The 27,929-nt window shown below is 43.9% G+C and overlaps 2 protein-coding genes across 6 annotated transcripts; both read right to left on the bottom strand.

The window, feature by feature from the left end:
• Positions 1-97: 97 nt before the first annotated feature.
• Positions 98-27,924, bottom strand: LOC491462 (zinc finger protein OZF-like). Of its 4 annotated transcripts, XM_038527576.1 has the most exons (3): positions 8,650-8,921; positions 5,889-6,015; positions 98-4,664 (listed from the first exon to the last, which is right to left on the bottom strand). In XM_038527576.1, the coding sequence occupies exons 1-3, from the start codon at positions 8,680-8,682 to the stop codon at positions 3,121-3,123; spliced, it is 1,704 nt and encodes a 567-aa protein (XP_038383504.1). In that variant the 5' UTR covers positions 8,683-8,921; the 3' UTR covers positions 98-3,120. The 4 variants fall into 4 exon arrangements, with proteins under 4 accessions (XP_038383504.1, XP_038383506.1, XP_038383505.1 ...); XM_038527578.1 differs by lacking the exons at positions 5,889-6,015; positions 8,650-8,921 and adding an exon at positions 27,793-27,924; XM_038527577.1 differs by lacking the exons at positions 5,889-6,015; positions 8,650-8,921 and adding an exon at positions 20,447-20,576.
• LOC100685462 (zinc finger protein 501) lies at positions 19,369-27,929 on the bottom strand. Of its 2 annotated transcripts, XM_038527568.1 has the most exons (3): positions 27,793-27,925; positions 23,990-24,116; positions 19,369-22,691 (listed from the first exon to the last, which is right to left on the bottom strand). In XM_038527568.1, the coding sequence occupies exons 1-3, from the start codon at positions 27,823-27,825 to the stop codon at positions 21,019-21,021; spliced, it is 1,833 nt and encodes a 610-aa protein (XP_038383496.1). In that variant the 5' UTR covers positions 27,826-27,925; the 3' UTR covers positions 19,369-21,018. The 2 variants fall into 2 exon arrangements, with proteins under 2 accessions (XP_038383496.1, XP_038383497.1); XM_038527569.1 differs by lacking the exon at positions 23,990-24,116 and having other exon boundaries at positions 27,793-27,929.

Raw genomic sequence — 27,929 nt, forward strand, 5'->3', positions numbered from 1 at the left:
CTTACATTTTATTTTTTTAAAGATTTTATTTATTTATTCATGAGAGACAGACAGGCAGAGACACAGGCAGAGGGAGAAGCAGGCTTCCCGCAGGAGCCTGATGTGGGACTCGATCCTGGATCCTGGGATCACACCCTGAGCCAAAGGCAGACGCTCAACCACTGAGCCACCCAGGCATCCCTTACATTTTATTTTATAGCTATTTCTCCTGTGTTATACATAACCCCTTTTACAATGATTTTGCTTACAGGTAACTTTGAAAGAGAAAGCCAAAAGGTGACTTCTTTACTAGATATGAAGAAACTAGAAAATCATGGTAATGAAAATGTGGTGTCAAAAAGTCAAGCAATCTTTATGAAGCAGCAACTGCTAGTCTAGATTTTTGCTTGCCAATCTGCCATACATATGACTGGTAAGGAGACCACAAGCCCAAATGGATTGAGAAAGATTATTCCTTACACAGATAGCATAAGAAAACATTCTGTCACTTCCTGCTATGCCTGTCATATAGGAAGGACACCACAAAACCAAAGGGACCAGATTACAGGCAACATGTGCAGTGGGACTCGGTTGCTGAGAAGCCTATTCAAGCCTGGTTCTGAGTGTTGTTGTTTTTTAAAGATATATCCATTTATTTGAGACCCAAAGAGAGAGGCAGAGACATAGGCAGAGGGAGAAGCAGGCTCCCTGCAGGGAGCCCAATGTGGGACTCGATCCCAGGTCCCCAGGATCATGACCTGAGCCAAAGACAGATGCTCAACGACTGAGCCACCCAGGTGCCCCTCTGAGTGGTTTTACATCCTTGCAGATGGACCCTATGGAGGGAGGGATTAAGTGGAAATTCCAATGTCTCACAGGAACCAGGGAAGCAGTGAAACTCTCATATACTGCTGGTAGGAAATAGAAAAACCCTTTCAGATCACTTTGGCAACTTCCTAAAAAGCTAAATATTCACCTACCCTATTATTCAGGCATTGCACTCAGAGGTATTAACACAAGAAAGATGAAACATGTATCTGTATAAAGATATATATGTGAATCTTCATAGAAGTTTTATTTAATAGCCAAAACTTTCAAACCCAGATGTCAAGGAACAGATATACAGAGCAAATAATGGTATATCCATACAACAGAATACTACTCAGCAATGAAAGGAATGAACTTTTTAAATCTAAGTAATTATCCAGGATATATGAAATCAGAAAAAAAGAATACTTTATGATTCCAATCACATAAAATTCTAGAAAATGTAGTCTACTGTAAAGGAAAGTAAATCCAAATTTGCCCAGAGAGCCAGAGAGGGCAGAGAGAGTAATAAAAATTGAAGTAAACATGTGTGGGGCTTATATATTCATTATCACAATGATGATGATTTTGTGGATTATACTGTCAAATCTTACCAAACTATATACTTTCAATATGTGCAGTTTACTGCATGTCATTAGAACTTAAAGCTTTAAGCAATGGTTCAAAATAAAAGGATCTCCCACTCCATTAAAAAAAAAAAATCAGGCTTGGCAACCCTCTATTATCTCCATCACTTCTCTCTTAATGCTTTTGGAGGGATGCCTTACCTCAGTAGTACTAAATATCTGAGCAATGGAAGATGTTTCTACCGTAGTCACAAAGGCCGTATCACTGGACTAAGAGATCTCCCTTCTGTCCTTGTTTTCCTGTATGTACAGTAACAGTCTTAAGGCTAACAGCCCAGAAAGCCATAGGAATCCACAAAACCTTTATTTTCTCTGCCAGTCACCTCAGCTATTCAAGATACACAGGCCAGGAGGTACATGCTCACCCGACACAGCCAGTCACCAGAATAGCTGTGGGTCCACTTTTAGGAGAGGAATGTTCCATCTAGTTTGCTGCAGGCTCCACCACTTCCTATCAATCTAGTGTTTTCTCACCAATTATGATTCCCTGATTCTTTAGTGTTAAAACCAGTGATACTACCCTACTAAATTCTGGACACCAGGGCACATGGCGCCCCTGAAGGCCCTGGAAAAGAGATTTCCCTTAACCATGTAGTCATTACATGATACGCACTATAAGCAAAGGAACCAATCACAGAAACACTGGGGATTATTGCAAGTGCCCATTCCTCAATGTGACATCTGGGCCCACAAAATCTTGGCATCCAGATTCAACAGTTTCGCTCCACTGTACAAAGCCTACAGTCTTTCCTTTGGAAGCCTTGGGCAACACTGCAAACTAGGCCCAAAATAAAGAGCTATTCTTTGCCATCATACTTGGCCTTTGAGGCACACCAAAGTTGGGAAGTCTCACACAAGCTGTTTACCCCTTCATGATGCTTTCAAAGGAACCCATTAGTGACTACAACCCCCAAGATTAGAGATGGCTTAAACAATAAGGCCTTTATTACTGCACAAATCTTAACAAGATGAGGCAGGCAGTTTATGGGTTGGTGACATGGAAACTGGAAAAATCCTTAAGTGTCATATGAAAACAATGTCCATGAAGACAAACCTCTAAAAGCCACCAGTAGAATCCAGATAAAGTCTTTTTCTTTTTTTGTTTTTAAAGATTTTTATTTATTCATGAGAGACATAGAGAGAGAGAGGCAGAGACACAGGTAAGGGAGAAGCAGGCTCCATGCAGGGAGCCCAATGTGGGACTTGATCCCAGGACTCCAGGATCACACCTTGGGCCGAAGGCGGGGGCCAAACCGCTTAAGCTACCCAGGGATCCCCTAGATAAGGTCTTTTAGGAGAAAACTGGGTCAGGTATACACATCATTATAGAGAAAAGAATGACATCACCTTAAAGGCTCAGGCTGCTCATTATTATATCCAGAGCAAACACAATCTACTTTCCTAAACATTGGGGTGATTGATGTATACCATTGGGGTCTTTTAGGCAGTAGAGCAGAGATGACTTACACCACAGAAACACAGTCACACAATTTCAGCAAGGACCCCAAGTAGGTTAGGAAGTGCAATATGGTTCCTAGAAGCTTCCCACATACCTGGAACCTATAGCGAATCTTCCCTGTGGTGTACATTCAGATATATGAGTTCAAAATTAGGAATAGGCACCCTCACAAAGGCTCTTCTCCAATATAATGACATCGAAGAAGTAAAAGGCCCGTTCCTTGAATGACTATGGCTTTGCTGTGTGAACTCTCTGGTGCCTGATGAGGTGAGACTTTCGGCTGAAGGCTTTCCCACATTCACTGCACCCATAAGGTCTCTCTCCAGTGTGGACTTTTTTGTGTCGGATGAGGTTACACCTTCGGCTAAAGGCTTTCCCACATTCATTGCACTCATAAAGCCCATCTGCATTGTGAACTTTCTGGTGCTGAATCAGCGCAGACCACTGTTTGAAGACATTCCCACATTTGCTGCACATATACGGCCTTTCTGTGAGGTCGTGAACTTTCTGGTGTCGAATGAGGTTATACCTTCGGCTGAAGGCTTTTGCACATATGTTGCACTCATGAGGCCTTTTCCTGATGTGAATTTTTTCGTGTTGAGCAAATTGGGTGTCACTAAAGAATTCTCCACATGCCTTGCACTCGTGAGGCCACTCTCCAGTGTGAACTCTTTTGTGTTCAATGAGGTCAGAATTGCGGGTAAAGGATTTTCCACATATCCTGCAGTTATAAGGTCTTTCTCCAGTGTGAACTCTCTGGTGTTGAATGAGGCCAGAACTTTGGCTAAAAAATTTCCCACATTCCCTGCACTCATAAGGCTTTTCTCCAGTGTGAACTCTACGGTGTTTAATGAGGGTGGAGGTGTCACCAAAACATTTTCCACATTCGCCACACTCATAAGGCCTCACTCCAGTGTGAACTCTCTGATGTTTAATGAGACTGGAGCTTTGGCTAAAGGATTTCCCACATTCACTGCACTCATAAGGCTTTTCTCCAGTGTGAACTCTCTTGTGTACAATAAGGCTGGAACTTTGGCCAAAGAATTTCCCACATCTGCTGCATTTATAAGGTTTCGCCCCAGTGTGAATTCTCTGGTGTTGAATGAAACTGGAGATGTGGGTGAAGAATTTTCCACATTCATTGCATTTATAGGGCCTTTCTCCAGTGTGGACTTTCTGATGCTGAGAGAGGTTAAACCTTCGGGTGAAGGATTTCCCACATTCACTGCACTCATAAGGCCTTTCTCCATTGTGGACACTCAGGTGTTCAGTAAGAGTGTATTTGTGGCTGAAGGTTTTCTTGCATTTGCACCAACTGTAACAGCTTTTCTCACTGTGAATAGCTTCCCCACACACAGTGCAACTGTGTGGTTTCTTCCCATTACAAATATCCTGGTGCTGGTGCTCACCTGAATTGGCGAGGAAGTCCTTATCAACTTCCCCACAGGTAAAGGATTTCCCTGACACAGGGAACCTGCAGCTCTTCATACATGAAGCCCATTTCAAAAGTTTCTCTCCACTGTGCTGCTTCCCATGCTGATGAAGGTTTGCAATGAAACTAATTTGTTTTCTACATGTGTATGGTCTCAATTGGGCATGTGTTCTTTGATCAAGAGTCATGCCCAAAATGTCTTTTAAGACCAGAAAACATATCCCACAGGGGTGTGTCTTCTTGGGATATGGGCCTACATGGTGAGTCCTAACCTGCGACACTTCTACAGAAGCATCCTGCTCAGAAGGTGCCTCCTCATCCTCTGCTCCATGCCAATAACCTGAAAGCAGAGAAATTCTAGTGAAGTACGTATAGGCAGTAGTGGGAAGAGGCAGCACCATCATAATTACGTGTCTCTCACACCCATCAGAATGAGCTGATGGCACTATTACCAGGATGAAGGAGCTGGGGTGAGGGTAGAGAAGCTGCTATGCAGTACTGGGCCTCTAAAGGTCAGACAGTGAGGGAGACCTCTCCAGGTGAAGAACATAAGGATGGGGTGTGGCACAGGGAGGAGCAGCAGGGTCTATAGCTCATTCCTCTGCTAATGGCTTTCAGTAAATCCTTGCTGACAACAGTGAAGAAAGGTGTATGTAAGCTCAGGAAAATCCAAGTGTAAGAGAGCTGGTGTTTAAGAACTATGTGAGGATATGTGCACACTTAATGATACAACATATGTAGGTCAATGTGAGAAAGCACTACAGAGAAAGCAATAGAGGAAGTGGTGACATATGGAGTCCAGAGTGGTGGGAATTAACCAAATTCAGAGCAGAAATGACAAATTAGCAAGTGTCAAGAAGGAAAAGTAGAAATGAGGTGGCCAATAGCCACCAGTGAAATAGGACAGATTTTTGGTACGATCTGAATGGAGCCTTGATGAGCCTTAACATTTCTCAGGGCCAAGACTCCTCTGAGTCTAACTTGCCATGGCCTGGAAGTACCCAGGACTCTCCAGAACCTCTGATTCAGGAACTAAATGGGACCTGCATGATTCAAGCTATAAGGAAAAAGGTGGGACAGATGAATGGCCAGCACTGGCCCAGAGCAACTTAACACATAAACAGACCATAGGAAAGAAAATTAATATTACAAGGAAAAAAAAATCCTCAGAGGAGGTTCCTGTGAGAACCATAGTCCACATAAGTACTGACCATGTCAGTGACTATAATTCCTGGAGCAGGCAGAGACAGGAAATGTCATCACCTATAGGAAGAGGCCAACACTGGGGACAGAGAGATGCCGTGGACTTGGACAGAGTCAGCCAGACAGTGAAAGGACAAGCAAGGTGGAAGCCATTAGCATAACTGCAAGACTACTGACCCTGAATCCTCCCTGGTGAAGTGCTGGGACAGTGCACTCAGCCCAACCCTAACGACTGCAACTAACCAGGGAACTGGGGAAGGAAGCAGTGCCCATGTTTGTGATGGGAGAAATACAGAGCTATCCCTGGGATAAATGTGGAAAGGCTTAGCCCAGATCCCTGGGGAGGGAATGAGGGCCTTACCCAGGGTGGTCACAAGTGCAAAGTTCTCCAGCATCACATCGTGGTATAAGTGTCTCTGAGCCTCATCAAGGAGACCCCATTCTTCCCAGGAGAAGTACACAGCCACGTCTTCAAATGTCACACTGTCCTGTCAGGACAGAGACAGATGAAACCCCAAAGAGCCCCTCTCACAAGGACCCACAATCCCTTCCCCCACAAAATCACCCCATTGGCACCACCGGTGGTCTCTCCTCATGGTCCCATTAATGGCTGTGGTCAGCCCTCAGCAACAACAGCAGGTCATCAGATAAACACCATCTAAACTCTGGGCCTGGCACATTGGGCCCCACCCCTCCTGTTAAGCAATAATCCTGCAGTCCTCCAGACTAAGCATCCCAGACTCAACCACATTTGAGCTTTTCATTCAACCTTAAGACTCCAATACCAGGACCTGGGGTCATTAGCTCATACTCACTCTCCACATCCCTGTGATGCATAGACTGCACCTTTTACATCTCTGGAACCCACAGATGCACTCCCTCCACCACCACAACTACCCTCCTGCCCCATAGCACAGGGATATCCCTAGATTTTCCTCATATCACTTGGCACACAGCATCGAGACAATATTTGCTTGACAAACTCAAATGGAATCCAATATTATCCAGACCTCCAATGGCTTCCAGTACCAAGGGAGTCCAGAATTCTGCTAGGAAAGCCTCCCCTTCATAGAAAGCTGGCTCTGTTCTTTGCTTCAACCTCACCAACCATAACTACATGCATACCTCAGATATCTTTGGCCCTCTTCAACTTCCTGTCCCCTCCAGTCACACCAAAACCTCATTCAAAACTAGCCCCACTGGTCCTCTACCCCAGGCCTAACAACACACAGATGACCACAATGGACTCTGAAATAACCTACCATACTGACTGAAACACCTCATGCCCCACCTAAGGGTCACCACAAAATCCTAGGGAATATCATCCTGCCTCAATTACTCCTATGCCTCCACATTCCTCTCATGTTCAATTTTCCCTTGGAAACCTTGGTCACCTGCCAGATCATCATCCTGCCCACACTTCTCCCCAGCCACTTTTCTCCATCACCTGTGTACCCAATACTCTCCACCTTCAACCAGGTGTCCAAGTCAGAGGCTCAGTTCTTGGCCCACATCATCTTCTTGGACTGCTAACAGTATTACCACCAAGATCTGAAGATTCCCCCTTCTCAATGCAACCAACAGCTCCACCCTGGCTGACACAGCAGCAATCGTCTTTGGGACGCTCCATTCTGAAACCTTCCAAACTGTGTGCAATTGCCCACTTAATGCTTCCATTCAGTGGTCTCTGAAATGTCTCAGGCTTAATATGGCTGAAACAAACCTCCTGATACCCCACTGAAAACTGATCCCACTACCAACTACCCCATCTCCGTTGCTGGAACTTACATCCTTCCAGCTGTTAAGACCAAAAACTTTGGGATCATCCTCAATTCCTTTCTGTCCTTCACCTTCCACATAAACAAATCTGGATGACCTGATTTAAAAAAAAAAAAAAAAGGGTCCAGGATCCAACCACTTCTCCCACCTCGATGGAGAAGTCCTCCCGCCTCAGCCCCATGCCCCTTCCCGCATCCAACAATACTCATCTGGCCTATTACAGCCGCCTCCTTCCTGGTCATCCTTCTCCCTCCCTTATCTTAAGAGTCCATTCTCCACTATGCAGCCAGCCACACGACACCTGTTAAGACCTTGGTAAGATCACTTTACTCTTAATCAAACTTCTTATCTCCAGAATTGACACCTGACCTCAAAGGCAGCCACTCCAGCCCTGCCTTCTGTCCTCTTGTTTCCATGAGGAAAAAAAAGGAAACTTCAGTTCCCTTGGCACTCCCAGCTAAGTTGTACCTTCCAAGTATTTGCACATACTGGCACTGTTCCAAGGATAACCTTCCACACCTCTTTCAAGAAACAAGAATCCTTCCATATAATCCTCAGCCTAGACTCAGGACTGTGCCTAGAGTTTCTTCAAGTGCCCCCAGACACAAGGGCTGGGAGAGTGGCAGGCAGAGTCCCAGGAGACCTAAATTCCAGAGACCATATGGGAGGAGTCAGGACAGGTAAGGGACTGAGACTCCCTCCATTGACCTGTGTTGGCCTCATGAGCATTTCTTCAGCCACAGAAATGTGAAAAGAGGCAGGCCTCAGAGGAAGATCATCATGGCCAGGATCCATGGGCTCAGATAGATCTCCTCATATGCCTGCCCAGCCCCGGGGTCAGGTGACCTCCGCTGACTGTCTAACCTTTGTGCCCCAGCTAGGACTCTTACCAGGGGTGTGGCCTTGCAAGAGAACGCCACCTTCCGGGGCCTCACTGTCCTCGCAAAAACCCTTCCAATCTATTCTTTCCAAGCAACCTTCGAGAAACTGAAAACAATCAGACCGTGTCCCTCTTCTCTTCACTACCATCCATGGCTCCCTCGGAACAGAGGTACAGCACCTCCGCCCGCCAATCCCGGCGTGACCCCGCTTCAGGCTACCAGTTCCCCGACCTCAGAGTCCTCCCGCCTCCGCCGCACCCCCAACCCGCCCCTCCCCCGCAGCCCGCTCCAGCGCCTCACGCCAGCGCGCCGGCGCTCACACGAGGGGCCCCTGCCCACCGTCGCCTCCCTGTCCCGGACACCGGAGCCTGGGCCGCAGGGCTGCGAGCGGGCGTCCCGCGCTCGGGCCTTGAGGGTCTGGGTGGAGGGAGGGTGGGGAGGGCCCCGGGGACGAATGTTTACCTGTGCCGGGACCCTGGGCGCGGCCGCCGCCATCGGATTCGGGTTGCGGGGCGGACACCCGGGCTGGGGGTCTCTGTCCCAACCCCCGTAAGGGGCAGCCTAGGAGGCGTCGCCGAGCCGTGGACCCCAGTCTGCGCGGTGAGGACGGCGCCTCCTCCCGCCCCTTCTCTGATCCCGTCACCTCACCAGAGTTGTAGTACCTCTAAACCAAGGTAAACCCTAAGAAACCAAAATGACCGCCAAAAAGAGTACGCCAGGAGTCCCCCCGCCCCCCCAGTATGACGTGTTCGCGCAGAAGTGCCCTCTCCTGAGCCTTCATTGGCTCAGCGCCACCGGGCGTTCAGGCAAGAGCATTCTGGGTAACGTAGTTCCCACAGCTCTGCAGACTCCGTCCAGGATGTCCCCATAACTACCTCCCCGGCGTCAGGCAGCACCGCGAAGATCACGGGGAAATGGCCTCGCCCAGAAGAGACTGGAGCTTGCCTCCTTATGGAAGAGCAATATCCAAGCTTCTGGGTCCGTTGTTGCAAGCGATCGCAAAAGTGTTTTGAAACGTGTTATTTCAGACTCCATGAAGCCGAGCTTGCGTCAGAGGCCAAAGAATATTCTTTCAGATGCCCCCAAAGGGACACAGATCCAAATGGACATAGCCTTCCAGAGTTACTCTGTACAAAATGCGTTCGCTCCGTAGCTAGAAGCTAATAAAAATCATGCTATTGCTTTTCAAATGTAAGTGCCCCCGGGCATTGGAGTCAGTTTCGTTAGCTTGAGAATCTTAGGTTAGGGGCAGGAGAGAAGACTCCAGATAGGGTCGTGGTAACGCAAATAGAGGAGGAATGCATGTTGGCCACTCTAAAGCAGGTGGACAAGGGTAAGCCAGGCTCCGGTTCCCTCGGAAAATATCTTTCCTGCTTAAATTACCAGTAATTTATCCAAGCCGATGAGCAGTACCGCTTTATCTATAGCTTATTTCTGCTCCATATCCTGAAATATATTGTTCTTTTTTCGAAATGAAAACGGCACAACTCACTACTACGCCTAAAGACCTACTAACAAAACGTATTCTTCTTGTTCTCCTCTTGCTCTAAATGTATCAATAAAATGAATGAGGGAGAAGACAGAGGATCAGAAGGGAATAAAAGTTAAATCGAGAAAGGAGCCGAATAAATGTTTAAACTGAAAGGAGGGAAAAAAGAGCTCCTTTCTGTATTCTGGGTATGGGTAGCCACTTTGTGCAGCTGATAACCAAGTTGACACTGAGAGGACAAATGATGAGTCATTCATGGGCAGAGCCAGATTAAAACAATCCAACACAAAGGTAGAGAAAGTGCCAAAAACAGAAGATGAGAAGAGGCTTGGTGCAAGATCAAGTAGCCAGGAAAGGGCAAGGGGGAAGGATAGAAGGAATATGAGGGGCACAAATGTACGCACAAATGAGAGTGCCAAGTGAGGCTCAGATTTCTGATCTCACTTCTTTTGTATGTACACTTCTCACTACAGTGGGGGAACCTCAACCAGCCTCATTTCTAAGGACATTTTCTCTGTATTTATGACTCAAGTTTACATCTGTGCATCACAGTTCCTCCAGGAACTTACCTATACCTCTCTTCACCTATTCAGCATGTCCAGATGGGCTTGATTCTGCTGTCCCCAGTAGTCACCAGCTTCATGATAACTCCATTATCCTACTTCCTCAAAACACCAACCGGGAGGCCATCTTTAACCACCATACTAACCCTCATAGCATTCATGGTCAAATCATGTGCTACTTACTTTCAAAGAACAAAAATATCTATTTATATCTCTCAACTAAATATGTTAATAACTGATCCAACTGCCATCTCCTCACCCTTGATTTCTTATAGTTGTCTTTCAATGATCTCTCTACTTTCCTTGTTCATACATGGTCTAATCTTTAAATAGTAGGGAGACAGACTAATCTTTCCCAAGTAAAATCATGTCACTTCCCTTTCCAAACCTTTCAATGCATGCTTCTTTACAAATTAACACCTCAATTCTTGCAATAGGTTTAAAGAACAAACATGATCATATCTTAGCCCAACCCTACAAACTTTCTTCCTACAGGGATGGCTTGCTGCCTATTCCCTTCAAGCTATTAGCCAAATGCCATTATCAGAATGTTCTTTAATGCCCACACTGTCTAAAGTATTAATAGCTACTTCTTTGCCTTTATACAATTTTAAATTAAATTATAAATTACACGCTATAAAATATACCCTTCTGTATATTCCTCTAGGGGTTTTTGACAGCATATAGTTTTGTAATTACTACCAAAATCAATACACTGAATAGTTGGATCACACCAAAAACTCTTGTGCTCCTATGTGCCTCTGCCTATCCACAGACACTGGTAACCATATGTGATCTTTGTCTCTAGAATGTTAGAGACTCACTTTTCCAGAGATTCACATAAATGAAATCAAACAGCACAAGACCATTGAATCTAGCTTCTTTCACTTAGCTAATGCATTTGTGATTTATCCATGTTGTTTCATGTGTCAATAGTTCCTTCTTCCCATTACTGAATGGTAAATGACTCTAGGGATGCAGCCTAGATTTTACAGCTGAGATCCATTTGAACTTTGTTTACAGATTTTGGAAATTATTAGTAGAGCCACTATGAAAATTGTGAATACATATTTTTATTTCACATAGGTAAATACTCTGAATACATCACAGGGTTTTATGGTAAGTGTTTTTTTTTAATCAATTGTCCCAGGTTATGTTCCACCAGCAATGTATGAGAGTTCCAATTGCCCCACAACATCACCAACACTCGGTATGGTCAGTTGTTTTAGTTTTAGCTACTCAAATAGGTAAATAGTAGTATAGCATAGTAATTTCATTTTGCATTTTCCACAGAACGTTATATGTGCATAACTGTCATTGGTCTATATTCTTTGTAGAGAGATGTCTGACAAAATCTTTTACCCATAATTTTAAATTATTTTCCTAATATTTGAGTTTTCTAGTTAATACTTTTTAAATATTATGGATACAGGTCTTTTACCAAATGTGTGATTGCAGGTATTGTCTCCCCATCTGTGGCTCATCCTTTGTTTTTTTACAGAGCCTTTTGAAGAGTATTAGATCTTAATGGTGAAGAAGTGTAATTTCTCATTTTTTCTCTTATAACTTATTTTTGTTGTTTTATCTAAGAAGTATTTGCTTAACCATGGTAACAAAGATTTTCCTCCACGTCACTTGCTGTTTAGTATTAAGTCTATGATACATTCCTTTTAAAAATTTTATTTATTCATGAGAGACACAGAGCGTGAGAGAGAGAGAGAGAGGGAGAGAGAGGCAGAGACACAGGCAGAGGGAGAAGCGGGTTCCATGCAGGGAGCCTGACGTGGGACTCGCTCCCAGGTCTCCAGGATCACAACCTGGGCCAAAGGCACCGCTAAACTGCTGAGCCACCCGGGCTGCCCCTATGATGCATTCTGAATAAAAATTTAAAATAAGACTTACTGAAACATGGGTTAAATGATCAGGAAAAGAGATGAATTAAGGATGGAAAATTGCCTCATTTTTGGAGAGCAATAAAGCAACTGTTAAGATGATGTTATTCATAGTGACAGAAAATGATTGAGACGGTTTTGAGGATAAGAGCTGGGAAAACTGCTCTATTTCAAGTACATTAAGATATCTGTTCGGGGGGCAGCCCCAGTGGCACGGCGGTTTGGCACCGCCTTCAGCCCGGGGCGTGATCCTGGAGACCCAGAATCGAGTCCCGCGTTGGGCTCCCTGCGTGGAGCCTGCTTCTCCCTCTGCCTGTGTGTCTCTGCCTCTCTCTCTCTCTGTGTCTCTCATGAATAAATAAATAAAATCTTTAAAAAGAAAGGTATCTATCAGAGAGGCAAATTGGGATGTCAAGTAAAGAATTGGAAAAATAAGTCTGGGGTTCAGGAAATATCAAGGGTAATGGGGAAAAATCTGGAGTGGGCAACATCAACCAACCTTATTGAAAACTCCCCAAAATTAATTGATCTGAGGATGCAGAAGTAATCATTGGACAAAAATGGAGTCATTGGTGACTTTGACAGGAATAGTCTTTATGGCCACAGAGCCAACTGGAATGGGCAGTGGGGAAGGAAGAGCCAGGAAACGTCAGGAATGGAATGGAGCTGTGGTGGAGGCAAGAGTGTTTTTCTTTCAGAGGAATAGATATGAGACCATATTTGGATGCTGATGGGAGATGACAGAGGAGAGATAAAGTAGAAACAGCAGAGTTGAAACCTTTCAGATGTCAAGAAAAGGTAGGATCCAGAGCCCACTTGGGGAGGTGGAGCAGAAGCCCTTCTTAAATTGTGATGATGAGAAGAGAGAGAATGGGAGTCCTGTGGTGACCCATTTCAAGTAGGGGATGGGGATACAGTTAGAAGGTACTCTTTATCCTTTTTTCTGAAGGAAGAATGACTTGAAGCCATCAGCTAAACATGAGGGAGCCACAGATCATGAGGTGGGTTTAGAGAGAAAGGAAAATCTTTGAATGAAAGTGAAGAACAAACATGGAGAGTCAAAGTGCCAGTCTTGTATGACACACATGGCATTCTGCAAAATAAACACATAATTATAAGCTCAGTGAATATTCCCAAAAGCTACACAACTCTTAAATCAGCATCTCAATCAATAAAAGGATAGCATCAGAAACCTATCATTTCTGTCAGCCTCATTTTCAATCCACCGAAGGGTTCTAACATCTATTTAAGTCAGGGGGAAAATATATGACTGCATATAGTAGGTTAAATCTCCCTACCATGTTCTAGGAATAGTATCCATTTATTTTTACACTATTGTTTTTGCTAATTAATGGACCATTCACTAATATACGAATATATGAAATTATCAAGAGATGCAGAATCCAGCAGAGGAAACAGAAGCCAATGAACTTGGTGGATTTAATCTTGAGCTCCATCCAAATACAAAGACTAGATCCTGCTTAATAACCTGGAAGCCATTGAGACAGCAATGAAGGAAACCCCTGTGCTCACCTCACTCTGTAATCATAAAAAACAAACTTACATGCAGCATCATCCAGGAAATACTGGGACCCAAAAGCCACCATCATTTGAGGGATCCCTTTGGAAAAAAGGACCACAGAGACGCCTAGGTGGCTTAGCAGTTGAGCATCTGCCTTTGGCTCAGGGTGTGATCCTGGAGTCCAGGGATTGAATCCTGCATTGGGCTCCCTGCATGGAGCCTGCTTCTCCCTCTGCCTATGTCTCTGCCTCTCTCTTTCTCTCTGTCCCTCATGAATAAATAAATAAATAAAATCTTTAAAAAAAAAAAAAAAAAAAAGGACCACAATGTTGGCTAGGACCAGACAGAGAATCAGGTTTATGGGTCTCAACTTGTGTCCAGTGAACAAAGAGAATGTATAAAAACAAAGGAGGGATGGATTTCCTAGGATCCCAACTCCAGTCTGAGTGAGGAAGATAATCCCCAATTCCAATTTACCAGAATCCATTTTATTAATGTCTAAGGGTTGTTGAATTTTTTCAAAGTCAGTGGACTTAGTAGGAAAAAAAGCAAAAATAAATCTTACTATCACTATAGAGTAATTTTCTGTGCTTTTCCTAACTCATGTTTTCTCACTTGAGGCATGGTTTAACACTATATGCTTTTTTGTGCTTAATTGTGCAAAGACAATTCCCTGAAGAATTGCATTAGAAATAGCCTCAGGGGGGTGCCTGGGTGGCTTGGTAATTGAGCATCTGCCTTTGGCTCAGGGCATGATCCCGGGGTCCTGGGGTTGAGTCTGCATCCGGCTCCCCACAGGGAGCCTGCTTCTCCCTCCACGTGTGTGTGTGTGTGTGTGTGTGTGTGTGTGTGTGTGTGTGTCTCTCTGTGTCTCTCATGAATTAGAAAAAAAAAGAAAAAGAAATAGCCTCAGGGTCCATCATCTCTAAGGATCAGGTGAATGAATGAGGACACAATTACACAATAGACCTCCGTAACTGTAGAGACGAGTAAAGATCTCTAGACACTGATCCAGTCAGTATTATTTCAGAATTTTTCCCAACACAATTGAGAAATTATAGAGCATTTTGAGAATGAAGCAAATTTTTATGCTTACTTATGCATCTTTCATTTACAAGAAAAGTCTAGAATGCAGAAAGCTACCCAGCTGAAACAAGTCACGTAGGTGTATAAAAACACACGTAAGGAGAGAAGTCAAACATCTATGGAGTATGCCAGTTCACCATGTGTTATGAGCCAAACTCATTCACTTCTGAAGGGTGAATTTTAGGCAACCATTTGATTTTGGGTAACCCTCCTTCCATAACTTCATAGAATAACTCACTACTGCAACCCACTTCCACAAACAAATTTCTGGCTTTTAAGATTAAATGCTGTATTAAAGTATTTATGTGTTTCTCAAACTTTTAACATGTATAAAACTGTGCTATGGCATTTATTAGGATTCTATCTTCTTTTTCTATGTTTTACTGATGATATTTTGAGGATCTTTAGAAGCCCTGTGATTTTTATTTTGGATTTTGCACAGCTTTGTGATTTTTAGGAACACACGGGTTCCATTACAGCACAACGGACTTTGTGGACTTTCCTCCAGAATATATTTTTTAAAGATTTTATTTATTCATGAGAGACACACACAGAGAGGCAGAGACACAACACAGGCAGAGGGAGAAGCAGGCTCCCTGTGGGGAGCTGGATGCAGGACTCGATCCCAGGACCCCAGGATCACGCTGAGCCAAAGGTAGATGCTCAACCACTGAACCACCCAGGTGACTCTCTCCATAATATATTCTTAAGTAAAAAACTATTGTCCAGAACACATACATACACACACACACACGCACACACACATACACCGTGTGTACAACTAGAAGAATCTGTATGAGATCAGTGATAGTATTCATGCAAATATCACTGTTGTGATACTGTAATATGGTCTTAGAAAATGTCACCATTGGAGAAACTGGGTAAAACACACAAAGGATCTGTCTGTAACAATTTTTACAACTACATGTAACTTGTAATTTTCACGATAAATATTTCAATTAAAGAATCCAAAAAAAAAAAAAAGAATCCAAGGAATACATATATCAAAAAATTCCTACAAAGTATCTTAAAGCCCTTCACTTATCTTGTTTTGACAAAATCAACTAGTATTGATAAATTTTAAAAACAAGCCTTTTAATTAAAATTTGGCAAAAATAACACTAAAATTAGGTAATTTTATGGAAAATGGAAGCAAAAGTTAAAACTACTAAACTATGAGGATCAGAAGTAACAGCAGAAACAACCGTATAGCCCAAGATGATATGTGTAAACACATTTTTATAATATAAATATCTTATTTAACATAATTCATAACTCAAACATAGATATTTTGGCAATATTCCTAACATGTCCTAATTATAAAATATAAAAATTATAAGAATAAGTTAAAAACAAGGGAAATTAAGACAATGGGTACTAACATTTTATACTGAAAAAGAAAAAAATAGAAAAGTCTGGGACACAGAACTTTTCTAAAAAAGAAAAGCATCTAAAAAAAAGCATCTAAAAAAAATCACATACATATGTGTATGGATATATTTTTACTGAGAAATATAAATACCAACTTAATAAGAAACTATTTATTGGAGTGCCTGGGTGGTACAGATGGTTAAGCGCCTGAATCTTGGTTTTGGCTCAGGTCATGATCTCAGGGTCATGAGATCGAGCCCCGAGTTGGGCTCTACTCTGAGCAGAGAGTCTGCTTGGGTTTCTCTCCCTCTGCCCTTCCCCCTACTTTTGCTCTCTAAAATAAATAAATAAATCTTTTTAAAAACCACATTGATTATGTACTTCATGTGTTTCAGGCACATTTCTAGAAACATGAAATGTACCAGTGCACAAAATGTGGATAGAAATTTCCCTCCTGGGGCACTTGGGTGGCTCAGTGGTTGAGCATCTGCTTCTGGCTCAGGTCATGATCCTGTGGTCCTGGGATCGAGTCTCATATCACACTCCCTGCAGGGAGCCTGCTTCTCCCTCTGTCTATGTCTTTGCTTCTGTGTCTCCCATGAATAAATAAATAAAATCTTTTTTATTTTTATTTTTATTTATTTATGATAGTCACAGAGAGAGAGAGAGGCAGAGACACAGGCAGAGGGAGAAGCAGGCTCCATGCACCGGGAGCCCGACGTGGGATTCGATCCCGGGTCTCCAGGATCGCGCCCTGGGCCAAAGGCAGGCGCTAAACCGCTGCACCACCCAGGGTTCCCAAATAAATAAAATCTTAAAAAAGAAAAAAAAAAGAAATTTCCCTCCTGGAACTTACTCCATAGTTGATGGAAAACACAATACACAATTCATAAATGATATTGAGTTGCATACTGTTATAGAAGGTGATGGGTCCTAAGAAAAGAAGAACAGTGAATGGGTGATGAAGAAGTTAGGAGTTTGGAATGGGTTGAGGCAATAAACTGGGTATCTATATATGGCCTTGTAGTGAAGATAACAACACAGGAAATATTTTAGGTGGTTTATTTCTTCCTTGACAATTGTTACATATCCATCATCTTGCCTTACTGAATGAAACTAGAACTCCAGGATAACTGAATAAGACAAAGGAGCAACTATTTATTTTCCCTTTGTTTTAATCCCATAGGACAATCTTAGTAATGGATGATAAGGTATAATATTTGTAAGAGTTTCTTTGTAGACATCATTTATAAAATTAAGGAGGATTGCTTCTATCCTTTGTATCTATTTCAGTATAATAACGCTAAACAATTGGCAAATTGAAATTTTTTTTAGCAAATTGAAATTTGATGTAAAAATTACCATTTATAATATCATCAAATGTAGAAAATACTTGGAGATATATAAGATACGTGAGGCCTGTAAAAAAAACTAAAAAACACTGCTAAGAGGGACGCCTGGCTCACTCAGTCAGTGGAGCATGTGACTCTTAATCTTAGGGTTGTGATTCAAGCCCTGCATTGGGTGACTTAAAAATAAATAAAAAATAAAATAAAATTAAATTAAATTAAATTAAAATAAAATAAAATAAAATAATAAAATAAAATAAAATCCCCATTATGAACAAAAATTCAGTAAGATTTAAGTAAAAGGAGACATATGATGTTTATGGATTGGGACATTCAGTATTTCTTCTAAATTGAAGATTAAACGCAGTCTCAATCAAAATCCTTGTTTGCTTTTTTGTGATATAGAAATTGACAAGTGGATTCTAAAATTCATATGGAAAGGTGAAAGACCAAGAATGACCACTCAAATTTGAAAAAGAAGACAGTTGTAGGAGTACATGACCTTGGTTTCAAGACATATTACAAAAACAAATTATTCAACACAAAAAAGTATAGAATAAAATAGATAAATACAACAGAAGAGAGTCCAGAAATAAACATACACATAAATGATTAACCTTCAATGAAAATACAAAAGCCAATTTAAGGGAGAAAAAAAAAATCTTTTAAATGAATATGGGTATCATATTTTTTTTCTTACTTTTTTTTTTTTTTTTTAAGTAATCTGTATGCCCAAATTGGGGACCAAACTCATGACCCTGAGATCAAGAGTCACATGCTCTACTGACTCTACTGAGTCTACTGAGCCAGCCAGCTGCCCCTGGGTATCCTTTTTTTTTTTTTTTTTTTTTTAATTCATTCAGAGAGAGAGAGAGTCAGGCAGAGACACAGGCAGAGGGAGAAGCAGGCCCCATGCAGGGAGCCCGATGCGGGACTCAATTCCTGGTCTCCAGAATCACGCCCTGGGCTGCAGGCGGCGCTAAACCGCTGCGCCACCGGGGCTGCCCTATTTTTTTTTAAAGATTTTAGTTCTTAATTCATGAGAGGCACAGAGAGAGAAGCAGAGACATAGGCAGAGGGAGAAGCAGGCTCCTTGCACAGGGAGTCCAATGGGGAACTTAATCCCTAGACCTGGGATCACACCCTGAGCTGAAGGCAGATGCTCAACGGCTGAGCCACCCAGTTGTTCCCATATAAAATTTTTTTTTTTAATTAAGAATGTCCAAAAGTAGGGATCCCTGGGTGGCGCAGCGGTTTGGCGCCTGCCTTTGGCCCAGGGTGCGATCCTGGAGACCCGGGATCGAGTCCCACATCGGGCTCCCGGTGCATGGAGCCTGCTTCTCCCTCTGCCTGTGTCTCTGCCTCTCTCTCTCTCTCTCTGTGACTATCATAAATAAATTAAAAAAAAAAAATGTTCAAAAGTTAACTGAGAAAGGCACATTTACATCAGGAAAAAAAAAAAAGAAAAAACTTACAGAAAGAAACATAGGGGGATCCCTGGGTGGCGCAGTGGTTTGGCGCCTGCCTTTGGCCCAGGGCGCGATCCTGGAGACCCGGGATCGAATCCCACATCGGGCTCCCGGTGCATGGAGCCTGCTTCTCCCTCTGCCTGTGTCTCTGCCTCTCTCTCTCTATCTCTGTGTGTGACTATCATAAAAAAAAAAAAAAAAAAAAAAAAAAAAAAAACATAGGAAAAGGGGATCCCTGGGTGGCTCAGTGGTTTGGCACCTGCCTTCCGCCCAGGGCGTGGTCCTGGAGTCCCGGGATTGAGTCCCATGTCGGGCTCCTTGCATGGAGCCTGCTTCTCCCTCTCTGCCTGTGTCTCTGCCTCCCTCTCTCTTTCTCTCTCTGTGTCTCTCATGAATAAATGGAGTCTCTATTTTTTTTTTAATGGAGTCTTTAAAAAAAAGAAACAGGAAAAATTATGTCTTTAAATTTGGCAAACTTTTTTTTATATACAAGATCAAAAGGATATTCAGTAAAAGAACAGACAAATTAGACTTCATTAAAATTTTTAAAATTTTTCACAAGAACAGTGATTGAAAAGACAAAATCAAGACTGGAAGAATATATTGGCAAATATTTAAAATAGAAGATTTTTATCACTAATCCATGGACAAATGTCAAAACTCAGTAATTACGATGGAAAATCATATAAACAGAAATTTCAAAAAAGAGATGATGGTTGGAAATTAACACACGAAAAAACCTCTAAACACCATGTCATTAGGGAAATACAAATTAAAATTACAAGGTGTCACTACTCACCTATTACATTGCTGAAATTAGGAAGCCTGACCATACCAGGTATAAAGATATAAAGCAACTGGAACTCTAGTAATGGTTTTTCTGGTGAGAATGTAAACTGGTATCACCACATTAGATTATCCTTTATTAAGTTAGACATTTAACTACTCTGTGACACAGGAATGCACGGCTACATATTAATCACAAAGCCCTGCAATCTTTCCCAGGACACCTTGAGAAGCAATACAAATTAAGCCCAAATAGGAATAGGAACTATTTTCTGACTTGTACTATGCCTCTGATATTGACATTATGACTCACAAAAGCTATTCAACCCTTCACACTGGAAACCACAATTCTATCCTAAACCTAACCCGAAAGGGCACATAACCTCCAAACTTCAAGGTGACTTAAACAATAAGGTGTTTGTCAATGCATGTCAATGCACAACAGTCAATGGTGAGGCAAACAGTTTCCTAGCTGGGACACTTGGAGTAGGCATAAATCTATCATGAGAATCACATGAAAGAATAGCATCATGAAGGAAACCTCTGTGATCCACCAAGAACCCAGACTGCTCCTATCAACAAAGCTGGGTCTCATCTACACCCCATGCAGCTCAATTAGGCTATTACATACAATTTCCTTCAGGATTTGGAGCACAAAGATCTATATCCCCTGAACACACTGGGAGACTGATGGATGCTGTGGGGACATGCAACATTGTAGAAGAGAGATACCTTCTGCCAGAGGCACTCTGCACATCCGAAAGTCAGGTTAGCTGAAGAAACAGTCGCAAGCACCTGATACCTGTAGTGATTTGGAGATCCTCATAAATAAAAGGTTCAATTGGTCAATCCCATGGAAAGTCTACACTCTGGTGTGTTGTTAAACTTGGTGACAGTGCATTCCCTTGTGGCTAAGGACTTTCTCTACTATGAACTTCACAGTGCCTGATGAAGCAGTATCTTCCAATAAAAATCTTTCCACATTTGCTGCACAAAAAGGCTTTTCTCCAGTGTGGACTTTGTGGTGCTGAACAAGTCTATCCTTGAGGCTGAAGGCTCTCCCACATTCATTGTACTCAAAGGTTCTTTCTCCAGTTTGGATTCTCTGTGCTCAAGATTTCTTTTATAAATGGAGGACATCCCAGATTCATTACACTTATTCAAGGCCTCTTTCCAGCATGAACATTTTGGTGTTGAACGTGAGTGGATCAGTGATCAGTGTCTAAAGAATTTCCCACATTCATTATATTCATATGGCTTTTCTCTAGGGTGAACTCTCTGGTGTTCATTGAATTCAAACATTTTTATGAAGGTTTTCTCATGTTTGCTACATGAGAAACTTTTCTCCGATATGGATTTTCTGGTACAAAAGAAATATTTTTCTGTGGATGAAAGATTTCCACATTTACTGCACTGAGACGGCTTTTGCCAGTGTGGACTTTCTGGTGTTTAAAGAGGGTGGAGCTGTGTCTGAAGAACTTCCCACATTTGCTGCACTCAAAAGGCTTTTCTCCAGTGTGGATTCTCTGGTGCTCAAGAAGTCTGCTTTTGTAGACAAAGGACTTTTCACATTCACTGCACTTATAAAGTCTTTCTCCAGTGTGGATTCTCTGGTGTTCAAGAAGTCTCTTTTTATAGATGAAGGCCTTTCCACATTCACTGCACTTATGAGGCCTTTCTCCAGTGTGAACTTTCCAGTGATGATTAAGACTAGATTTGTGTCTCAAGAACTTCCCACATTCGTTACACTTGTAAGGCTTTTCTCCAGTATGGATTCTCTGGTGCTCAAGAAGTATTCTTTTATAGAAGAAGGACTTTTCACATTCATTGCACTTATAAGGCCTTTCTCCAGTGTGGATTCTCTGGTGATCAAGAAGTCTCCTTTTATGGATGAAGGACTTCCCACATTCATTGCATTTATAAGGCCTTTCTCTAGTGTGAACTTTCCAGTGATGAATAAGACTGGGTCTGTGTCTAAAAAATTTCCCACATTCATTACACTCATAAGGCTTTCCTCCAGTGTGGATTCTCTGGTGCCTTAGAAGTATTCTTTTGTAGAAGAAAGACTTCCCACATTCACTGCACTTATAAAGCCTTTCTCCAATGTGGATTCTCTGGTGCTCAAGAAGTCTCTTTTTATAGATGAAGGACTTTCCACATTCATTGCACTTATAAGGTCTTTCTCTAGTATGAATTCTCTGGTGCTCAAGAAGTCTACTTTTATAGATGAAGGACTTCCCACATTCACTGCACTTATGAGGCCTATCTCCAGTGTGAACTTTCCAGTGTTGATTAAGACTAGATTTGTACTTAAAGAATTTCCCACATTTGCTACACTCATGAGGCTTTCCTCCAGTGTGGATTCTCTGGTGCTCAAGAAGTCTTTTTTTGTAGATGAAAGACTTTTCACATTGACTGCACTTATGAAGGCTTTCTCCAGTGTGAGCACTCTGCTGCTCTGTGTATTTAACCTTTTTGTGGGAGGCTTGCCCATGTTCACTGTGTTGCCCTTGCAGAGTGTGAGACACTGCGCTTCTCCCCTTGCCTCTCTGTGGATGCTCTCTGCTGGGGATGGTCTGGTGCTGGACAAGGCCCACAGTCCCCAAGGAAACATCCTCAGCCTCTCCACAGGTGAAAATACTGTCTGACACAAGGATTTTGTTCTTCATGAACAAAGCCCTGCTCTCTTCCCTTTCAAGATCCTTCTCTCCATGGTTCTGCTTCTGGTGCTGCTGTAGGTATGAACTGAATAAGCACAGTTTTCCACAAGGCCCACAAGTGCATGGTTTCAGGCCAGCGTGAGTTCCTTTGTGTTCAGCCAGGTACAAGATGTCTTTCTCCACTGAGACACACATATTGCAGGAATGAACCTTTGGGATAGATCGGCCTGGATCTGAAGTTCTGGCCTGTGGCACTCTTTCCACAAAAACACACTGCTCAAAAAAAGCTTCCTCAGCGTTTACCCCATGCCAACAACCTAAGAGCAGAAAAATGCTGGTGAAGTGTATATAGACTTTGGTGAGACAGAACAGCCCATTACAAATGTGTGTAGGACACAACCAGGACTGAGTCCATGGGTTTGTTTTCAAGACAAAGGAGCCAGGATCAGGTGGAGGAAGGGGACATTGTGTAGTACCAGGCCTCTGATGGTTATAAAACAGTGTGGGGGGAAGGAAGGTACAGAGGCCTCAAAACTAGCAAGAAAGTAGGATACAGTGATGTGCCAGCAAGACAGGTCTGGTACAACTCCCTCCTCTGCCAGTGGTTCCCAGCAGGACCTTGTCTGCTTATGACAAGTGTGTGCTATAAAGAATGTGTATCCCACCCCAGAAAAAGGCAACTGCCTCTGGGTAGCTGGTGGTCAATCATTCAGGGCTATGCACACATGTCATGACATATGGAGGGTAGGCCAATGCTACAGAACATTACAGAGAGAGAGAATTGGGTAAAGATGTGAGAGACACAGATGTAAGGGACAGTCAGGACTAGAAGTCACAGCAGAAATGACAAGTGGGCGAAATGTCAAGCATGGGGAGGAAGGACTGAAATGAGTTGTAGCTATGAGTCTTGGCACTAAAATAATTGTGAGCAAAGGACATTTTCCTGGTATGGCATATACAAAGTCCTGTAATCATGCCTTCCCACTGCTCCAGGCCTAGGATCCCATTAATCTCCTTTCCTATGGTTAGAGAAGTATCTGAGCTGTTAGGAACTCACGATTCTCCTCTACTTCTCAGCTCAACCTAGACAATTTTCTGGAACCCAGCAGATTGAAGTCCTCAGGAGAAAACAAGGCAGTTAAGTGGCCAACATTGGCCCAGAGTGACTGTACTCATAGACTACAAGAAAGAAATCTATTACTAAAAGGATTTTGAAGACAGTCTTGCAAAAAGAATTAGGGTTGCCTGTAAATACTAACCATGTCAGTATCTATAATTTCCAAGACAGGCAGTACACAAAACAGAAGGGGACAGAGCCTGTGACACAGATCTTCCACAAATGGAAACAGTCAACACAGAAAAGGTAGGGCAAAGCTAATCAGCATTGATCAGGCAGGTACAAGACTCAGAAACCAAACCTTTCAGTGAGAGGCTTCAAGGCAGAACACCCTGGAAGTTTCATAAAGCCCAGGCCCAGCAAACACAACACCCATGCCAAGAAACCAGGGAAGGAAGCAGTGCCCATGGCCCAGCTCTGAGAGGGACAGAGACCCTTGGGAAAAGGAGCAGAGCACAGCCCCACATAAGACAATGGTGTGGAAATGAGGTTCCTTACCCAGAGAGGCTATAAGTGCCAAGTTCTCCAGCATCACGTTGCAGTACAGGTGTCTCTGAGCCTCATCAAGGAGCCTCCACTCCTCCTTTGAGAAGTACACAGCCACATCCTCAAAGGTCACATGGCCCTGTTGTGATGAGGGCAGAGGAGTGCATAAGCAGCCTCTCTAACCAAGACCCCCAGGCCATGGCCATGGCTCCTCAACTCAGAGGAGATCCTAGGTCCTTCTCCAACTCAGCTCCTCAACTCAGAGGAGATCCTAGGTCCTTCTCCAAAGGTACCTGCTCTTCCTCATGTCAAACTCCTCATTCTGTCAATCATCAATAAGAATTGATGGGGAGAGAGGTTCTTACCTGTCTGTGCTCTAGGCTGATGCACAGAGTGAGTCCCTGCCACTCTCTTCACAGTCAACTCCCCTGGGATCATACAGATCATGCCCCATATGTCACTTATGCTCAGCCTTCTGGCTTAAACCCTGAGTACAAGGACACTCAGTGTGTCCTCACATTCCCTCCCCATTTGCACAGCACTCCTCTCTCACATGCCAGGCCAAGACCACTCACTCACGATACCACTGCCACTTATGGTCCTTGTCATAGGCACCTCTCTGGCTTCCCCATATGCCATTCTGCACATGGCACCCAGACAGTGACTGGCAAATGCAGCAGGATCCAGGGTTACCCCAGGCCTCTAATAGACCCTCCTGCCAAAGGCAGTCCCAGCAATGCTCTAAGGACTGTCCCACCTGGCCTGGCCCTGTCTTCCAATTTCAGCCACCTAATCTGTGTAGAATTCAGACCCCCTAAGCCCTCCTCCTCAGTTTTGCTTGTTCTGTCCCCATACCAGTCACACTTTTCCTCTCTCCACCTCCTCTCATTCACAGCCCAGTCCCACTTCTCCTACCGCAGCCCAAGAGACTATCAGCTGACCTCCTTTTCCCTTTAGCTAATCTGTTACCATCTGACACTCTTCAGGTTCCAGCAAGAGCTGTCACAAAACAACCTGTGGAGGGAAAAAAGTACCATGCCTTCCTCAGTGTCATCTGATCTCCATTACTGCTCTGCCTTTCAATAAATCTTGCATCCAACCTCTGGGAATCCTGTGCCACCACCTGGACCCCCATAGAAGGCCTGTTCCCTTATACCCCCCACCCCCATACACACACACTCATGGTCACTGTACTTCCTCATGTCTTAGTGATGACAGCCATCCCTATCCAGGTGCCCAAGTAAGTGAGCCAGTCCATGGAGAATATCCTTCCATCCTTCCCCTGTAATGGCATTGCCAACATGATCTTCAGGGTGTATCCTCTTATATGTGACATGGTCTATATGCCTGCCACCACGGAGGAAACCTGAACCCCTTCCTTGAAATCCAGATGTGTGTTTCCAGATGCCCACTTGCCACCTCCACTCAGGGATCCCTGCAATAGCTCAGATGCAACATGGCAAAAACCTAACTCCTGATAGCGCTGCTGTTAAATACTCCTGCTATGGACTTCCATCTCAGGTATGGCACTTTCACACTTCCGGCTAAAGCCAAATATCCTGGAGTAATCCCAGATTCTCTCACTCTGTACAGCAGAAAATCACCCCTACTTACAAAATAGCCTGGAAACAAAACAATCTTCTCCAGCTAGGAGCCAGTGCTATGATCCGGCTACCATTAACCTTCACCAAGACTGCAGTCTCCACTGGGGTCTCCTTGCCTCTACCTCACCCCCACAATCTATCCTCCACTCTGCAGGCAGAGTAGCCTGTTTAGACCTGAGTCGGGGGATCCCTGGGGGCGTAGCGGTTTAGCGCCTGCCTTTGGCCCAGGGCGTGATCCTGGAGACCCGGAATCGAATCCCACGTCGGGCTCCCGGTGCATGGAGCCTGCTTCTCCCTCTACCTATGTCTCTGCCTCTCTCTGTGTGTGTGTGTGACTATCATAAATTAAAAAAAAAAAAAAAAAAAAAAAATTTTAGACCTGAGTCGGATCACTTCCCTTCTTTGCTCCAAACTTTCCACGGACTCACTACCCTCAACAGAGGTTCAGTTCCTCAGGCTGCTACTCGAGGACTGACTCTTGCCCCTCAATCTATTCCCAACAGATTTAATGGAGTTCTGCAGTTCAGTGAATACTCCAATGTGGACATGCTGGTTCTTGTGCCAGGAAACCTTTCATCATTTCACCTTATGGACTAGAGAAATGGGACAATTCAACACGACTTCTGACCTTGATTAAGGACCCTGCACCTGAGATGACCCAAGGGCCCAGAAAGAAGGGCCTCATCATGTCACTATCTCCTTTATGTATGTACCAGGACCATGGAGATGGGGATCAGGGTCAGTGAGCACAATGTCCCAGCACTTACTTCTATTATTTCAATGTGTTCACCATCCTGGAGGCTCCGTGAATCTCACTGCTCAACAATACCTCCAACTCCTCTCCCATCTGGGAGGTGGGGGGTAACTAAAAATTGAAATATCTTTTTTTTTTTTTTTAACATTGTATTTATTTATTTTAAAGTAATCTCTCTACCCAACTTGGGGCTCAAATTCACATCTCCAAGATTAAGAGTCTCATGCTTTTCCAAGTGTAAACTTCTAATCATCCAGTCTTTCTGGTGATCGGCCTCAACTTGAGGATATCTAGGAGCCTCACCCCAAGTCATCTCATTAAAATAAACTCCTGCGTGATAAAAGGGGACAGTTAGGATAACAAAAAACACTCCTAACACCCAGAAAATTCTAAGGGTTTTAGGAGATATATGGTGAGTCCATAACAAAATCCAAATACACACACACACACACACACATTTTATCACAAAGCCGAGTCCATAACAAAATCATACACACACACACACACACACACACACTTTATCACAAAGGCATATTGTCATTTTAATCAATTACTACTTGCTTACATAAGCTTAACTGGCTAAAGCTATACCGTTTTGAACTTGTACTTCCTAGGTGAGCTGAGGCACCTATGAGATCTTGACAGCCTGGGCTGCTCCACCAGCCAGGCTGGCCCTTCCTTGACTCCACAGGGAATAGACTGTCTGCTGAGTCTTCAGAGCAGAGAATCTCACACACTCTCACATCTTCCCTTCCATCTCCATCCCAGCACGGCTCCTTAACTCATTACACCCTCCCCACCCCCCATAAAGCCCTGGACCACGGGACCCTCCCATCTGCAAGGCACTCTGCCTGCCCTCCAGCCCCAGACCTCTCTTCATCTCCGGACCTATCTCACAGAAGGGTCCAGATTTTCCATCCTAAATTTGAGATCCAGGCTTGGTCCTGGTTCCAAGACTTAGGCTGTCATTATCCGAACATCACTGAGCCAGCTTACCCCAGTCCAGACCAGAGCTTGTATGTCACTTCTATTTTGGGAATCTCGGAAACAGTATGTCCAAAATCCAACTCCTAAACTCTCCCTGACACCTGCTCCTCACACCAGTTTTCTCGTCTCAGCGTTCTGGTCCAGAAACTAGCGTCACTGTTTCGAGTCTTTTGCAGCATTCTCCCCCGCTCCCTAAGTCCGTGCTCCCCGGAGCCTTTGAAAGACTGAAACTTCAACATCCTCCCAGGTCCCTAGAGCCCTCGCTCCGACCGCCCAGCTGCTCCCTGCAGCGGGAGTGGGACCCCAGCTCTCCCGGGCGCCCCCACGGTCCCTTCCACACACATTCCACTGGCGGCCAGAAATGGGGGCCCCTTCCTCGAACGCCCCAGGTTCTGGGACCCGGAGCCTGGACTGCAGTGTCCTGAGCAGGAGACTCCTCCTTGGGAGGAGTCCCGAGAACACACTCTCACCTGAGCCAGGTACTTTAGCCTGGCCGTCGCCATAGTAACCTGCGGGTTCAACCGGGCCAGGGGACGCGGGATAATGGCGGAGACTGGCAGGAGGCCCCGAAGTGGGTCGCTGCAGCCGCGCTCACACGGAACCTCAC

This window comes from Canis lupus, chromosome 1 (genome assembly GCF_011100685.1).
Source record: "Canis lupus familiaris isolate Mischka breed German Shepherd chromosome 1, alternate assembly UU_Cfam_GSD_1.0, whole genome shotgun sequence".
NCBI lineage: Eukaryota > Metazoa > Chordata > Mammalia > Carnivora > Canidae > Canis > Canis lupus.